General features: G+C 40.0%; 1 protein-coding gene across 1 annotated transcript in view; it reads left to right on the forward strand.

Moving 5' to 3' along the window:
- ADGRA1 (adhesion G protein-coupled receptor A1) overlaps positions 1–17,588 on the forward strand; it is a gene marked incomplete at both ends in the record, with an annotated part of 473,204 nt that overhangs the window by 44,345 nt on the left and 411,271 nt on the right. The window contains one exon of the mRNA XM_083363639.1: positions 9,532–9,603. Within this exon, the coding sequence (XP_083219765.1) occupies positions 9,532–9,603 (72 nt within the window). The remainder of the gene's footprint in view (positions 1–9,531; positions 9,604–17,588) is intronic.

Raw genomic sequence — 17,588 nt, forward strand, 5'->3', positions numbered from 1 at the left:
ATGTTTTAACTGTTCTAACTTGTAAATATGAAGTGCTTTTAATTCTGTGTGTGACCAGCCATACGCTAAATAAATAAATAAATAAACCACCTTGTTTAACAACAGAATTGTGATAAGTCGAGGACTAACTGTAACTGGTTTCTTACAAGTAAGCTTAAAAGTAGGGAGGCAGGTTGGGATTTTATTAGGCAAATTTCCTGGTCTCCTTTTATACAGGGGGATCTATCCAAATTACTGTTCAGTGTTTAAAATAATAAACATTGTTTATTATTTTAAACACAGTAAATCACTACAGTTGTTAAGTGAATCACATAGTTGTTAAACAAATCTGGCTTCCTCTATTTGCTTTGCTTGTTGGAAGCCAGCTGGGAAGATTGCAAATGGCAATCACAAGACCCTGGGGACCCTGTAACTCTTGTAAATATTGTACATACCAGTTGCCAAGCAACTGAAGTTCGATCACACGACTGTGGGGATATTGCAACTGTACGTATGAGGACCAGTTATAAGTCACTTTTTTCAATGCTGTTGTAATTCTGAACAGTCACTAGATGAATGATTTTAAGTTGAGGACTACCTGTATACAAATTCAGTTGTAGTGTCTGGAACTTGTTCTAGTTGCTTTATTTGTCCTTGCCTTTTTAAGTTTCTAACTTTCTAAAAGTTATGGAAATCTATCTTGGAAAAATGATATGCTGAAGTTTTTAACATTTGATAGTGCTAACCTTATAGCCTCTACTTTTCATGTTAATTATTTATTGCATATGTATCAATTATGTGCTTGAGTCTAAAGGTTGTTCCTCACTGGCCACATTTTAAAAACAAATAACAAACTGTCAGTGTTTGTGGGAAATGATCCACATAATAATTTATCTTTGAAATGCTAGCTATGTGTATGGAGAACATTGTCCTTTTTTTAATCTACCAGTCTGAACATGATTTTTATGGCAATCAATACTTCCAGAAGTAAAGCTATTTTAATTGCATAGCAAGTCGTTGAGTCGAAGCTGAGTTCTTGATTATTTTTTCCCACTGACAATAAAAAGCTCTAAAAATGAAAAATACATCTCACTCACATGAGACCATCATCCCTCTGAAGTAGTCCGCTGTGAAAAAAAGTGAAAATCCTTGTGACTGAAAAGTTGCTCACTTCAATGTAAGTGTCATATTTACTATCCATTAAAACATTCAATCCACATCACAGAGAGAGCACATCTAATATTCATTCTGAGATTTCTTCCTAATTTTAGCGCTTTTGCCTAACTGTACTCCTTGGTAACCCTACTCCTTATTCCTCTCTCTCTATTTACTCCTTATGTTTGCTGTTGACCATAAATCTCAACAAAAGTGTGTTGAACTACATGATTTTTGCATGTTTAGATCCTTGGGCTTTTAAAGCTCTATTAAGATTTACACATCCTATTGCTTCGCTTTAGTTGTTGCTTTTTAATAGTAGTGATAATGTTGGCTGTGATTTTCAGTAGCAGTCTTCCTAGCCTTTCTGCAGGCTTCTGTATTGAAACAGCTGATTTAATTTAGTAAATACCGCTTCAGTCTAGTGCAGGGGTCGGCAACCTGAAAAAGGAAAAGAGCCACTGGGAACCGGTTCCATCACACATAAAAAAAAGTGGGAGCCGTGTGCGTGCGTCCATGCACGCGCATGCGCAAAAGTTTCGTGCATGGGCAAAATGGGTTTTTCTTGCACATGCGCGGACGCGCACGGTTGCCATTTTTTTATGTGTGATGGAACCGGTTCCCGGTTGCGCAACGGCGACGGCCCGTTTGCAGAGCTACCGCCTTCGGCAGCCTGCAAACGTGCCGCGACAGCTTTCCCAAAGAGCGGCGCACCTCTCCAAAGGTTTGGGGAGGTGTGTGCGCACCTTCACTCGTTCAGAGAGGTGCGCACGCACCTCTCGGAATGGGCAGCGGCGCTGTTTGCAGCAGCTTTCCCAAAGAGCGGCGCCGCTGCCTGTTCGCGCGGAGGTGCGCGCGCACCTGTTCAAAGGTTTGGGGAGGTGTGCGCGCACCTCCGCCCATTCGGGCGGTGCCACTCTCCATTTGGAGAGGTGCGCGCGCACCACTGCCAGTTCGAAGAGGTGCGTGCGCACCGGGCGGCTGGGAGCCGCAGGAGACGGCTCAAAGAGCCGCATGCGGCTCCGGAGCCGCGGGTTGCCGACCCGTGGTCTAGTGGAACATTCCAACTTTCAAATGAATTATGTATGCCACGTTGGCAAATATATTTAATAGCAAACTTAATTTAAAATTTTAAATCTCTTTTTCCTAAATTGAGACATGCATTGTATATGTTCCCAATCTATTTCCATGACTTGAATTATTTAGTACTATATGCAGTTTTAAAAAATGTATTGACTGGGATGCAAGTCATTTTTGAGTACTGTATTCTCTGTGCCTGTTACGATTCAATATATTACCTTGTGCTTAGCTGGTAGCAACACCTTGTCAGCTGTAGTTCATCATGAAAATCTAAGCATGGTTGACCGTAATATGGGAGACAGCCAGAAATCCCAAACATTTCCTTATGTTGGGTTCATGAATTTACCAGAAGTTGAGGTGGACGCAAAGAAGACTTGATTATAGTACAGAGCTACTGTAACTAGGACTGTATAGAGTAGGGGTAGGCAACCTTGGCTCTTTTATGACTCGTGGAATTCAACTTCCAGAATTCCTGAGCCATCATGAGTCATAAAAGAGCCAAGGTTGCTACCCCTGGATAGAGTAAGGAAGATCCATGATAATACTTCTCATTATTTTCTGACAAGCTCATTGTCTTCTAAGCTCTGGCAAGCTTTCCTAGGCTATTTAATTTTAATTTTTATCTCTCTAATGTATCTTTGTTTTTCCTCTCTTCCTTTGAAAGTTATGAAATGGATTTCTTGGATGATATTAATTTAGGCTCTAATGTTGCATACTATAAATATATAGTATACTATATTGTATACTCTATTGTCTACTAGAGTAATGTAAACTAGAATAATCCAGTCATTTTGCCAATTGTAATAAAGTATTTATGCAATTTACAAAAAATAAGAGTGTTTTCTATTCAGATTTTATCAATTCTTAAGGATAGCTACCGTATTTGTAGAAAAATACCTATTTTGGTATTTCAGATTAGCACAATTAAGGGGAATATCAATAAGTGGATGAAAATATCTATAGGTTTGTGAGAAGAATAAATACAGTGCAAATGAACAGTCTAGAGCAGGGGTGTCAAACTGCCGGCCCATGGGCCGGAGTGTCCCGGAGAAACCGCGCCCATCCCATTGCCGGCAATGGGAAAAAGTTCCGATACGTTGCGCAATGTCATGTGACATCGCGAGTTTGACATGTCTGGTCTAGAGAGTGCTATACATGCTTAGAAGGTTAGCTGTGTTAATTCCACTTAATATATTTAGCCAATTAAATAAATTTATAAGTACATTCCTATAGAATGATCAAATGTCAGAGCAACCTTTCAAAGTTATGTGAAAATTGATATTGTAATATCTCCACTTTAAATTATAACATTTGGTGTATTTAGAACTGTTTCTGAAATGAAAATGATTCAGAATATCTACAAATGTTGACCCAATTTAAAAGTTATTATTGGCATGTTTGAAATCTTGGCAAATATAATTCTAGGTATAATAGAAATTCTTTGATATTTCCAACACTTATAGTAGATAAGAATAATGGTGTTGATGGATAAGAAATTAAAATCTGATTATAGTTATCATGAAAAGTTGGTATGATTTATAACTATTTAAAAATGACAGAATTCCTTCTGGAGAAAATATGGGCAGAAAGTAGGGTAGGTATGCTGAATCACTTATCTATGATAGCTTAAAAACTACTGAAAGAGTAAAGAAAGGGTTTAATTTACCAAAAATAGCTGAATAGAAATATATTTTGTTAAATCAGTTATTAGCCCTTCGATATTAATGTCATAGTTGCCCCCCAAGACTCCTATGGTTTTGAATGCATTAGATTTTTTTTTAAAGAAAGAGATAATTGGTTTCGGGTTTTAAGGTCTGTTATGTACTTATGTTTTTAAAGCAAGACTAAACATATTTTCCAGATTTTATTTTATTTGGCTTATAGTATGTTGCTCCAATTGCTACCAATTCTAAACAGCTTACATACCAAGTTGAATAATAGAGAAGTAATAACATTGGACAGTGTACAAATTAAATAAATTATAGTAAACAGTAATTAGAACAACATATTGCTTATGTCCATTTCAAGCCCCTCAGAACAATTACCATCAAACAAACAGACTATCTTAACTGCAAGAAGAAAAAGATTTATACCATATCCATGTCCATAGTCTGCTGGACATGCAGCAAGGTTGGGCCACTCAAATTTCAGGCAGGTGAGGCAAGTGAGGGAGCAACTAAAAAGGCCTGACCTCGTGGTTCCTCTGGATGGCATTTGCTAAGAGAGAAATATCTTCCTTACGTAGATTCGTGTACTTTTCTTGCTGAAGAAGAAAAACCTGGTGTGCATGTTTGCATCTTCTGCCTGGTTATAAAGCCTCACTTCATTTCTCAAATGTTATTTATTTGCATCTCTTGTAGCCTTTGAATCAGAACTAATCTGCTTGCGGTATTAGTTTTCATTCTTGCTTTCCACTGGCACAGTGGAAAAATATAACATTCTTCCTATTCACAAGCACAGAAGCCGTCTCCCTGCATGCTAAACAAATCACAAAGCCATCTCATAAGCTAGTATTTTAAAATATTTTAAACTTTATCATCCATGCCTACCACTTTATCATTTTTCAGCACTTATGAGTTCTGTTTCATAAAAATGCCGGCATGAAATCCATGTCTTTCAATTCTGCTTGCTGACAAATGACTACCATTCATTAGATATGATTTTCCTTCCTTCCTTCCTTCCCCCTGCTTTGCTGTTTATTCTGTTCAATCTAGGTAAATCTATGCTTGTATTTTTCTTTGTTCCATATATTTCCCTTTTTTCCATGTCCATTCTTTTCAAGATCTACTCTCAGCAATACCAAGTCTGTTCTACATATAGAACATCTTATTACATTGTATCTTTTGTAATAGTCTCAATCTTTTATTTTATTTATTTTATTTATTTTAATTCCATTTATATCCCGCCCTTCTCCGAAGACTCAGGGCAGCTTACAAGCTTAGCAGTAGCCTTCATTCTATGTATATGCCTGCTTATTAGGGCTTTCACACACACCCCAAGCGGCATTATTACAAAGTCAGCTTAATTTTATTGTATATACCAGGGGTAGGCAACCTTGGCTCTTTTATGACTCGTGGACTTCAACTCCCAGAATTCCTGAGCTGGCTCAGGAATTCTGGGAGTTGAAGTCCACGAGTCATAAAAGAGCCAAGGTTGCCTACCCCTGGTATACGCTGTAGGCAACTGAATTACATTCTCCATATTTTCATTTTTCTTCCATGATGTATCTACCATCTCCTGAATACCATCTCTTACATTTTATAATATAAAGTATATGCTTCCTATGCTTCCTCCATTATAATGAATAATGATAGTATGCAAAATGAAGGCATTGTGGTCATTCAATTGTGTTGAATCAAGGAAGAAAAGGCACATTTCAAAAATTTAATGGCACACCTTAAGTGGCCTACCTAAAATTATTTTATTGTTCTTCTAAATTATCTCTAATATATTGCTGCTCACTCAGAGTTCTTGTTATATCTTTTTCCTAAAATATAGTCTTATACTTGGTTTTGAATGTTGTTGATGTTTAATCAAATTTAAGATATAGAAGTATTGTTAAATTAAAAAAAACTTTAAGTATGATGCATTGATTTATTTATACCTAACATTGTTTTGCTGTTAAAAATGTGAATTAATTTTTCAGTTTGAATCACTATAGTGTCCTTGATGAATCAAAACTGAATCCAGCTAGAGACTAAGAGTCTAACTAAGGGAACAAATCAGGATTATAGGAATTCCAATTATTTCATAAGTGTAATATATCTCAGTGAAATATCTAATCCCATTTTCAAATACAGCTATTATACCAGTAAACCAAAACTCTACCACTATTTTCTGTTATTTTCCAGTCTTACCATACAATTTTCATACTTTGATGAAGAACTATATGTTCTTTTTCATAACTAGGTCACGATACATCTTATATTATTATTAGTTACCACTTTTTTTACTTGAAAAATCTAAGCAAGATTCCATTTGATATTAGAGCAATAAAAATGCAAACTGTCTAATTGAAAAAAGATGATTACATAGAAGCTTCTCTTTGCCTCAAAATAATTGAGGATACCTTGAGAATATATCTAAAGATAGAAGGCAGTAAGTCCCTTCATATAAGTAGCTTAAACTTAATACGATTTACAGAATTCTTTGTACAGTTTTTTCAGAGCAGTAGTTGGACTTGATGGTGTAAATTTTTTATTTTATTTTAATTCCATTTATATCCCGCCCTTCTCCGAAGATTCAGGGTGGCTTACAAGCTTAGCAGTAGCCTTCATTCTATGTATATGCCTGCTTATTAGGGCTTTCACTCACACCCCAAGTGGCATTATTACAAAGTCATCTTAATTGCCCCCAACAATCTGGGTCCTCATTTTACCTACCTTGGAAGGATGGAAGGCTGAGTCAACCTTGAGCCTGGTGGGATGCGAACCTGCACTAATTGCAGGCAGCTGGTGTTACCTAAGGAGGCATTAGCCCACTGCTCCACCAAATGGCCACTTCCAATTCTATAGTGATATGATTCTGCATATTTTTTTGGCAATGATAGAACTATATATTTTTGGATCCCAGCACTGAGTCATTGTACTAACTGCTTGCGACCCTGGAACGGGGACTTCAGTTTTTCCCTGAAGCTGGCAGCTCTTCTAAATTCAAAAGAGTAAAAACCAGCATTCCATTTGACTTCCCCTTGGCTGTTTGTTTTATAATGTATTAATTTTAATTTAATTTTTAATAATTTGATTTGTATACCGCCCTTCTCCCGAAGGACTCAGGGCGGTGAACAGGGCAATACACAATAAAAATCGAATACAAAAATTAAAAAGCCATTAAACATCATGCCCATAAAATCAATACATATTAAAGTTAAAACTAGTTTTAAAAACCCAACCCCATCCCGTCAGACCAGGCCAGCTTGTTTGAAAAAGAATGTTTTGAGATCGCGCCGGAAGGAGCGAAGGTCGGGGGCCATCCGGAGCTCAACCGGTAAGCGGTTCCAAAGGTCTGGCGTGCCCACAGAGAACGCTCTCCCCCTGGGGGTCACCAATCGGCATTCTTTGATCGGCGGCACCCTGAGGAGGCCCTCTCTGTGGGAGCGCACTGGACGGAGGGAAGTTGACGTCGGTCGCAGGTGTTGCCCTAGGTAATCCGGACCCATGCCATGAAGGGCTTTGTAAGTCATAACTAACACCTTGAACCTATTATTTTGGGTGTATGTGTGAATCTGTGAGAGAAAGAGAGTAATGCATATATAGAGAGGCAGAAGATTATGTATGTTTGTGCGTAGCGGAAGTATGTATGGTTCAGACGGGAAATGTGTGCATGTTCATGGTGTGAGGAAGAGAAAGTGTACAGGTGGTCCTCACTTAATGACCATGATTGCGATCAGCAACACAATTAAGCAAAGTAATCGCTAAGTGGAACATTATGATTTTACATCTTCAGCTTTCCTTTGTTTTAGAAATCTGAAAAGATTGTAAATATGAGGATTCATTCCAAATTCATTCCATCACTGTCATAAGTGCAAATGATTGCTAAGTAAGGCAAACACTAAATGAACATCATTTGTATATGCATTTGGAACGGGAGAGATGAGTCACAAGGGAGGAAATCTTGCTAGAGCACTTGGTTTATGTTTTGTACCAAAAAGATTGCCAAGCCTTACCTTAAGAAATGGAAATTGCTAAAATGGCTCCATCAATAGTAATTCCTGCCAGCTGGATAGGGTTGGTTTTTTTTTTAAAAAAACTCTTGTCAAGCAAGAAAAGACCAACCCCCCCCCAAAAAAAACACTAAAAACCGCCATTTCAGTATGTACATCTGCTTATGGCCTAGTTGGAGTTGTTTCCTGTACAGTTTCATTATCCCTATCCATAAGTTTGAGCCAAGGAATTCTTTTTTTTTTCTTCAAGTTAAGCACTGTATCTGAAATCCAGGAACAATCTCAAATCTCCAACCAAATTACATGGGCTGTGTTAAAGGACATATAGGCAGTGGGAACATGTCCAAGTAGTTCTTTATAACTGTTTGTGCCCATTTTTCTCAGTAGGTTTTCTAACTCCTTACATCATTCCGTTAAAATAGATACGTTTTCATTTTCGTTCTTGGAAATGCAAATAATCAGAATTGTGCATTTAATGAGAAGAGTACGCTAATATATATGCTTTTCATGGAAACATAATGTTTCTATCTCTTGACATAAACAATGAGACTGTTCAGAAGCCTCCAAGACGCAGAGATTTTATTTCATCAAAATAAATGGAGGGAAGGAAGAGAAGGGGAAAAGAAATTCTACTCTTATCGTATGTGAAGGAGAAAGGCAAAACATGGATTACTGCAGTATTGAAATAAAATTAATTCCTTCTCAGAATTGCTTAAGCAGTAAGGGACTATTTTGTTCTAGAGTCAGTTTATTTGACACATAAGTGAATTTGGAGGAGTAGTAAGTGGTGATGGAGGAGGAAAAAGCCTTAGTGCCAGAGATGTCAAACTCGCAACGTCATGTGACGTGCCGTGACGTATCGCAACTTTTTTTTCCATTGCCGGCAATGGGGTGGGCGCAGTTTCGGCATGATGCATCTGGCCCATGGGCTGGCAGTTTGACACCCTGCCTTAGTGGATGGTCATTTACAGATCCTGATAGAATATTTGTAGCTCACGGTTGAATGATAGGGTCTTTGATGCTCTCTGAGCTTGGCTATTGTCTTGTAGACATTTTATTACCAAACTAGGTGACATCATCAGCACTGAGGGTGTTAACCTAGTCTGGTACTGAAACATCTGCAAGAAAACAGCCAACCTCAGAGAGCAGTGACCCCACATTTACTTATAATTTACAAAACTGTCACAATGCACATTCTCTGAAGGGAGATTTAGGAAATGAAATACTATGTTGAACCAACACAGTGTCATGGCAGTTAACACAGTGGAGAAAGCCTATAATAAACATCTCAGTGGGGAGTTAATGTTATTTATTTTCGTGAAACAACTGCTCCCTCAACTGATATGTGTTCTAAAAAAAAGCATTCATTAAGCATGTTACTCAGCTGCAGGTGTTAAATTTTTATTCTAAATTTCATTATGAACTAAAGCACCATATATTATTTTACTAGTTGTTGATTAAATAGGAACAGGTTAAAGACCTAATTGTTTACAAATGATTTTATTTGCTGCTTAAGAGGAAATGTAAATGAAGCAGAAAAGTCTGTGATTAGTGTTTAACAGAACTGTCACTTACTATAATTACATGTTTTTAATGAGTAAAATTGCTACTGTGTTCTGCTAACAACAAAAAAAAATCTTTCAATTCCTTTTCAGAATTCTGAGCAATAACAAGATCTTATGGCTAAAGAGCAACTCTTTCATTGGACTGAGATCCCTAGAGAGACTGTAAGTAGCTTTTCAGTGTTCTTCTTACTTTTTTTCAGGTACTGATTTGAATTTTCAAAATAATTATGCAAGATATAAGCTCCGTAATGAGTACTGGAATTCCCTGCTCAGCCTTTTCGATGATAAATAAGCCTAAATCAAATTAAACTGCACAAAAGTAAGTGTCAATTTGGATCCAAAATAAATGGAAAGGAAATGGGAAATGTGTATCTGCAGGACCTTTAAAAGGAATAATGGAAAATAAATGGTAATTTATTTTAGGTTGAACAGCGTGGCCTAATTCAATCGTTTGTTCTATGTATATGTGGCTGTATTAGTCTTCATTGGTAATTTATCTTCATTATATCTACTCAGCTTGTCCTGATTTTCCTATGAAAGTTCTTGAATACAATTTGAGTTTGAGGTAGAGAATTATTTATTTATTTATTTTATTACATTTATATACCGCCCTTTCCCGGAGGACTCAGGGCGGTTTACAGGGAATTAAAAACCAAAAATACAAAAGTTAAAACTAGTTTAAAAAAGATTAAATTTAACCCTGTGCAAATAAGACCCCAATTAAAATAAATTAGTCCTCAGCCTGCGCCAGAGAGCTCGAAGAGCCAGGTCTTCAGGCCCCGGCGGAATGAACGGAGGTCGGGGGCAGTCCTCAGCTCCACTGGCAGCTGGTTCCAGAGGGCAGGCGCCCCCACTGAGAAGGCCCTATCCCTGGGTGTTACCCGCCGGCAATCTCTTACCGGTGGGACCCTGAGCAGACCCTCCCTGTGGGAGCGCACTGGACGAAGGGCACTTGATGCTGGCAGCAGGTGTTCCCTCAAATTATAGCAGTGGCCTACATGTAAACCCACTGACTAGTAGTGGGTTCAATATTTTAGTACTTTATTTTATTTATTTTTTATTTTATTTTAATTCCATTTATATCCCGCCCTTCTCCGAAGACTCAGGGCGGCTTACAAGCTTAGCAGTAGCCTTCATTCTATGTATATGCCTGCTTATTAGGGCTTTCACACACACCCCAAGCGGCATTATTACAAAGTCAGCTTAATTGCCCCCAACAATCTTGGTCCTCATTTTACCTACCTCGGAAGGATGGAAGGCTGAGTCAACCTTGAGCCTGGTGGGATGCGAACCTGCACTAATTGCAGGCCGCTGGTGTTACTTAAGGAGGCATTAGCCCACTGCTCCACCAAGGCTCTTACCAAAATTCATACATTTCTTCATAACAGGAAAGTAAAAGACATCCAATTTTAAAAGACATCAAAAGAACACTAACATTTATGTGTGCCTGTGACTAAAACAGAATGAGTAGTAGATCTGATTCAAGAATTGACTCACTCCTCATATCGTTGGTGGTAAGGGTAAGCTGGGAAGGGTGGTAAGCCTGCATCATCCAAACAATTTATATATACTCCGACTGCATAAGCAGGTAAGTATCTGTATTAGAACACAGGATGGTGCTCTCACTGACTTTTCCAAACCATAACATCTGACATTTCAAATTCAACTTTAGCCTTAATTTGATGAAAAACAAACATTGGTAAGATGTAGTAGATGTCACTGCTTCAAAAACCTTACTTCTGTAGATGTTCATTTTCTAGTAGTATATTTTGAAAATCTCTTTATTTGAATACTGGGAATTGCTCAGTCAGAAAGATTCAGTAACCATGGCACCAAAAGTTGCTGAGGCATCAGGAGAATTGACAGAGTAGTACTTGTTGTGCTTCTCCTTCATATGAGTAATTAGAAAATTTAAAAAAATGGAATCAGTTCAGAAAAGTATTTGGGCAACTGGTATTAGTCTTTGGAGTATAGCAAAAGGGTTGGGCTGCTTGTAAACACAGAAAAGAGGAAGCCAATAGCTCCTTATGGCCATCCAGAACTTCAGTCCTGCTATTATCAGTAGAATCTGTCCGTCCGTCCATCTGTCCACTCATCTTTTCATCTTTCTTTTATATGTCTACCCATCTTACATGAAGTGACTTTGCACAGCATCTAAAAATGCACATGTAAAACAATTACAGAAAAACAGTCATGGGTAAAGCAGAAAGACACTGTATTCTTTGAATTTTCATTATCTATTCTGACTTGCTAAAAGTGTCCAAATGCTGTATTTTGATTCCTGCTCATTTAACATTTTGAGTCTTGTGTTTGTGCTCACTGGATGTAGTGTTTAGACTTATCTTAGATATTTTAAAAAACATTTTATTTTGTTAATATTAAATTCCACTCTCTTAAAAACGTATTAGCATATTGACCTGTAAATAAGGCACATTTCATTTCCCCACTCTCCAAAGGAATCATGAGTCTTTATATTCCATTTCATATTGAATAATTCATTGCATACTGATAAAGAATTACAACTGTATCTTTAGAATATACATGTACATCAGTGTTAAGGATAAACTGCTACAAATTGAAGATTCTGTAGACTTTTAGCAAGAAATGAACGGTGATTTTTGTCTGTGTGTTTTATGAACAAAAAGAGACAAGCCAAGAATTCTTTAATCCAGTACAATAATGGATTCTTCCAGCATCTGATGCAATTCTTTACTTGGAAACTCACCATTATTACTTTGCCAATAATCAAAACTACTACCTTATACTTGAAAAGAAAAATAAACAATACATTTAATAATCCATTTATTGTCTCATAAACTCAGAAATAAGTTACCAGTGAATAGCAGCCATGAAGACCTACACTTGAAGATGAATAATCCTGCTTTGTTATATTTTTTATGGCAGATGGCCAATAAACTGAAATCGATTTTCTCTTGTTAACAGTTTCTGTTGTATCATTTTGTGAGCATTCTGACTTTTCCTGTTCTCAGACCTGCCTTCCCAGCTTTCCTTTCAATCTGTCACTGTTACTTTGAGACAGACATTCTCTGCTTGGAAGGAAATCAGTCTCATCTGCTTCACATCTGCTCCTGTCAATCTTGTCCTTCTGATTATCCTGCCAGCTTCCTCACAGAGAAGTCACATTTTTTGTTAGAGATATTTTCTCCTGTTATTAGTTTGTGGCTAAAATTATATGCTGAAATACTAGCACATTTTGTGTAATGGTTACACCAGACTAGAAACTAGGAGACATAGATCTAGTCTTCTCTCAGTTACTCTCTTCCAGCCCAAGAAAGCAGGCAATGGCAAACTATTGTGTAGTGGGTCTGACGCAAGGAAGAGACGCCAGCCGGTGTGTGAGTTCAGCTCTTTATTGAAGGGGGGTAGTGAACTGGGGAATGAGGGCTACCTGGCCTCCTTAAATACCTAGCCAGGTAAGTGGACAGCCAATGGGTATGGCCCTAGGTTTCCCGCCGAAACTGGGTTTCCCGCCGAAACTGTCCAGGCCAACGCCCCCTGGTGGCTGTTGCTATGCAGGTGCCTGCATACATAACACCCCTCCCCCCTTAGAGAAGAACCACATAACAATGAAACAACTTGCAACTAACTACAACTATGTACACTGATTCAACACTAGTATAAAAAAACACAACGATGCCCCTGTGTGGGGGTCACTTGCACACATAGTCCGATAGGTAGGCAGGTGTCCTGTGTGGGTGGGTGGACTGTCTGGGTGTGGTTTGGCCCTGGGCTTGGACCGCGGGTTCTTGAGGCCTCTGTGCAGGGTTGCAAAGAGCTGGGATCAGGAGGCCCTCCTCCTCTGGTTCCTGCTCTGTGCAGTTCTCGGCTGGGTTGACCTCTCCTGGAGTGTGGCTCTCCTGTTGGGCGTGTGTGATGCGCTCAGGGACCCTTCCTCTGAGCTGGTCGATGTGTCGCCTTATGCGTCTGTCCCCCTCCACCCCCACGATGTAAGAGAGGGGTCCTGTTTTCTCAACCACTGTCCCTGGAACCCATGGATGTCAAGCCCCGTAGTTCCTTGCCCAGACCAGGTCCCCTACGTTGAGAACCCTGTGTGCAGGTGATGATGGCGATGGTGATGATGATGATGGTGGTGTTAGGGTCTTGGCTGCTACCCGGTCTGGGTGTAAACGGTCCAGCTTGGTGATGAGGCGCCATCCCCATCGCAGTTCTGCTGGGCTCTTCTCGGTAGCCACGCATGGTGTTGTGTGTTGGGCGAGCAGGAATTTCACCAGCCTGTGGTGCCAGTCCCCACTGATGATGCGCCGGAGTGCGTCTTTGGTTGTCCTTACCATCCGTTCGGCTTGTCCGTTGGTTGATGGATGGAAGGGTGCGGAGGTGGCGTGCCTAATCCAGTTCGCCTTCAAGAACGCCTTCGAACGGCAGTTCCTCCGGCTGCAGCTCGTGGATTTCCTCTCGGCGGCGGCGGCTACGGCAGACCGCGGCTATGTGGCCTGTTTTCTTGCAGGCCCGACACGTGGCGGACCGGAACTTACAGAGGCTGCGCACGTGGTTCCCACCACACCCTGCGCACCTCTGAGGGTTGGCGGCGTTGCTGGGAGGCCTGGGCTTGTCTGGGCGTCTGGCTCGCTGGTCGGGGGTCGACTTCCACTGGAGGAGGTCAATGCTCTGGTCGTCCTCCTCTGTGGCACCCTGCCTGTGGACGCTGGTTGCCGGACTGGGTTTTCTGGCAGGCTTGGACGGCCCCGCAGGCCACTTCGTGGGCTAGGATGGCGTCCTCGGCTTCCTGGAGCGAAACCTCCTCTCTCTCGAACAGGTGCTCCTGCAGCCGCCTGTCTTGTAGGCCGCAGATCAGCCGGTTTCGTAGCTGCTCCTCCAAGTTCGAGAACCTGCAGGCGACGGGGGCTTCTCGTAGGGCGGCGAGGAAATCGGCACTGGTCTCGTCGGGGCGCTGGTCCCTTTTTTCGAATTGTGACTGCGCGGCCACCTTGGAGCGCGGAGGCTTAAAATGGGCGTTGAGTCTGGCCACGAGGTCCCGGTACGCGACGGTGTTGATGGCCTCCTGGGGGAACAGGTTCGCGGTGATCTCCAACAGCGCTGGCCCCCCGAGGCAAAGCAGTGCTGCCGCCTTCGCACCGTCCTCAGATATCTTGTTGAACTGTATGTACAGTTCAACGTTAGCCAGGTAGTGGGCCCAGGTCTCGGGATGGCGGGTGTCGAAATCGTGGGGTTGTCCGGCTCTTGCCATGGCGGTGCGGATTGCGGTCTCGGTCAAGGTGCAGTGTGTGGTCTCAGTTGCGGATGCGGTGACCGGCGTGGTCCGGTTGGCTGACCCGGTCGGCTGGCGGTCGTGGGGGAGAAGGAAGGAAAATGCCTCTCCCTTCAGCTTGCGGAGCGTTTCCCCAGTGACTTCAGCTCTTGGTCGGCAGCAATCCCACCTTCGTCGCCACTATTGTGTAGTGGATCTGACGCAAGGAAGAGACGCCAGCCGGTGTGTGAGTTCAACTCTTTATTGAAGGGGGGTAGTGAACTGGGGAATGAGGGCTACCCGGCCTCCTTAAATACCTAGCCAGGTAAGCGGACAGCCAATGGGGTTGGCCCTAGGTTTCCCGCCGAAACTGGGTTTCCCGCTGAAACCATCCAGGCCAACGCCCCCTGGTGGCTGTTGCTATGCAGGTGCCTGCATACATAACACAAACCACTTCCAAAAACGTTAAGAAAACTGTAACGTCTAGTCCAGCAGTCATCAGGAATCAAGATTGATTCAAAGGTACAGACACACACTTTTATGGCATTTGTTATGTTGTACATTATAATAGGTGGATTCCAGTGATGTTCTGCTTATACAGTGTTGACTTTAAAAAAAAACAACACTTTTTTTTAGTTGAACACCCTAAAGAGGTCCATTGTTTGAGTGTTGGTCTTTCACAAGTAGGGAGAACAATGGTACTTGGGATGGGAGACTGATTTTGTGTATTGTATATATTATTTATTTTCCTTTTAATTTTTAATGTACTATCAGCAGAAGTCTTATTGTTGCTGTTCAATATTATAACAGAGAAAATGAGTGTTACATTGTTCATAAAATCATAAAACATAAGTGTTGAAAGAATATCTTATTCAGCTCCTTGTGTAATATTGGTTCCACTAGTACAGTATCCTCAACAGTTGACTATCCAGCCTCTGTATATACTTCCGATAAAGGAGAGTCCATCAACTGCTTCTTGTAATTTATTAATTTTTCTCCCATATTCTGGAACATGTTCTGTTCATCTTCATCTTCTTCCCAGTCTGTTCCTCTCTGTGTTAAAACATATCCATTGCTTCCAACTGTTCCTCATAAATTATCTCTACAGGTCCTTATCCTCTTGATTGCTCTGCCCTGAATACTTGCTGATTTATTAATTTCCTTCCAAATATATGGTCCCCAAAATTAGCCACAGTATTTTAGGTATGGACTGGCCAATGCAGAATATATAGGAAAAATTGTACAGGGAAGCAGTAGATAATAGAGATAGCTTTGGGAGAAGTATGTAATGGCTCTTAGCAAAATATGATCTAAATCTACGACAGGAAGAAAATATTAGAAAGAAACTCGAACAAGTGTTGGTTTGAGTAGGGAGGAAGGGAAAATGCTGTCAGGCTTCCAAGACTATATCTGTAGAGTTCCTCTATTACTTATTAGTCTGTTTCCTGATCTGTCCAACGCTCTAAGAAATAAAACTGGCAAAGATAGAAAAAAAACACCTTAGCAGATAAAATAAATAGTGAATATATATCAGCCCTGGTAAAGGATGGAGCATAAGAGAGAGATAAAATAATCATAATTTGATTCTGTAGGACATGAGCGGGGCAGAGGAAAACACTGGGAACCACTCGTTTTTCATCCCTAGGTTGGATAATTCTTTTAGAACGGTGCATGACTGTAGATTCCTGAACAGTATAATTACTAGAGATCAGTGCCCATTGCCTCTTATTTCAGACTTATTGGGAACACCTTCAAAAGGCATTCATTTTCATGAAATTGGACTTCAAAAGCACATACACTGTGATCATAATGAAAGGGGGCTATGAATATTTAACTGCTTGATATCAGGTATGGTAAATTTGAGCACACAATGCTGCTATTTAAATGGGTGACCAGGCTCAAATTATATTACTTCAGACATGTTATGGAAAGACCCGGTTTTCTGGAAAAACCTCTGATGCTGGGAATGATGGAAGAAAAGAGAACAGAGAATGACCAAAAGTAAAGTGGATGGACTCAATTACAGTGACAATTAATGCACCGTTGGTAGATTTAAAAGAACAAGTTAATGATAAATTTTCATGGAGAAATGAGAGAAAGGATATAGTAGAGAATATTTTTGGCAACCACAGAGCACCAAACTATTCAACTGGTTGAGAAACTTCTTACAGAATACAAGATGACAGAGTGCAACTTATCACTGAAAATTCATTTTCTGCATTCACACTTGGACTTCTTTCCTGAAAATCTAGGTGCCTTCAGTGACAAATATTGTAAGAGTTTCAAAGGGACATCGCCACAATGGAAAAACGATATCAGGGTAACTGGAATCCATCAATTCTGGCTGATTACTGTTGGGCACTGCAGTGAGATGCATTGGACACCGAGTACGAACAAAAATCAGCAGTAAAATGTTTTTAGCCCTGTTGAATTCATGGAGCATGTCAGAAACATAATGCAATTAACTATATTATAGTTATTAAAAGTTAATTTCATATTTCTCAAGACTCCTACATGACACTGTCATTCTGAAACTATATATGTGTTCAGGTTGAAAGGGTCTATCATAAGGACCAAACGTTTTTCAGATAACAAAAGGTTTGAAAAAATTTGTTGTCTAGTTGTATTTGAAATGATTACATTAAGTAAGTAAGAGCGTGAACTTTTAAAAATAAACCATGTATACTGTTCTAATGGAAAGAATTTCTTAAAGTGCAAAAAATACATTTTCTCTAGAGTACTATAATGCAAATGTAGTCAAGATGAAATTGTACAGCCAAATATGTCTTACTGTAAAAATGTGTGAGTAATTGAAAGAGGGCTCCCTCCGTCTAAAACTTAAAATAGCAAAAAATAAGAGTATATTTGTATCATTCATTTTAAAACTTCATTATATTGTCATAGCTGTGATATTCTTAAG

The sequence above is a fragment of the Vipera ursinii genome, assembly GCF_947247035.1.
Source record: "Vipera ursinii genome assembly, chromosome: 5".
Lineage (NCBI taxonomy): Eukaryota > Metazoa > Chordata > Lepidosauria > Squamata > Viperidae > Vipera > Vipera ursinii.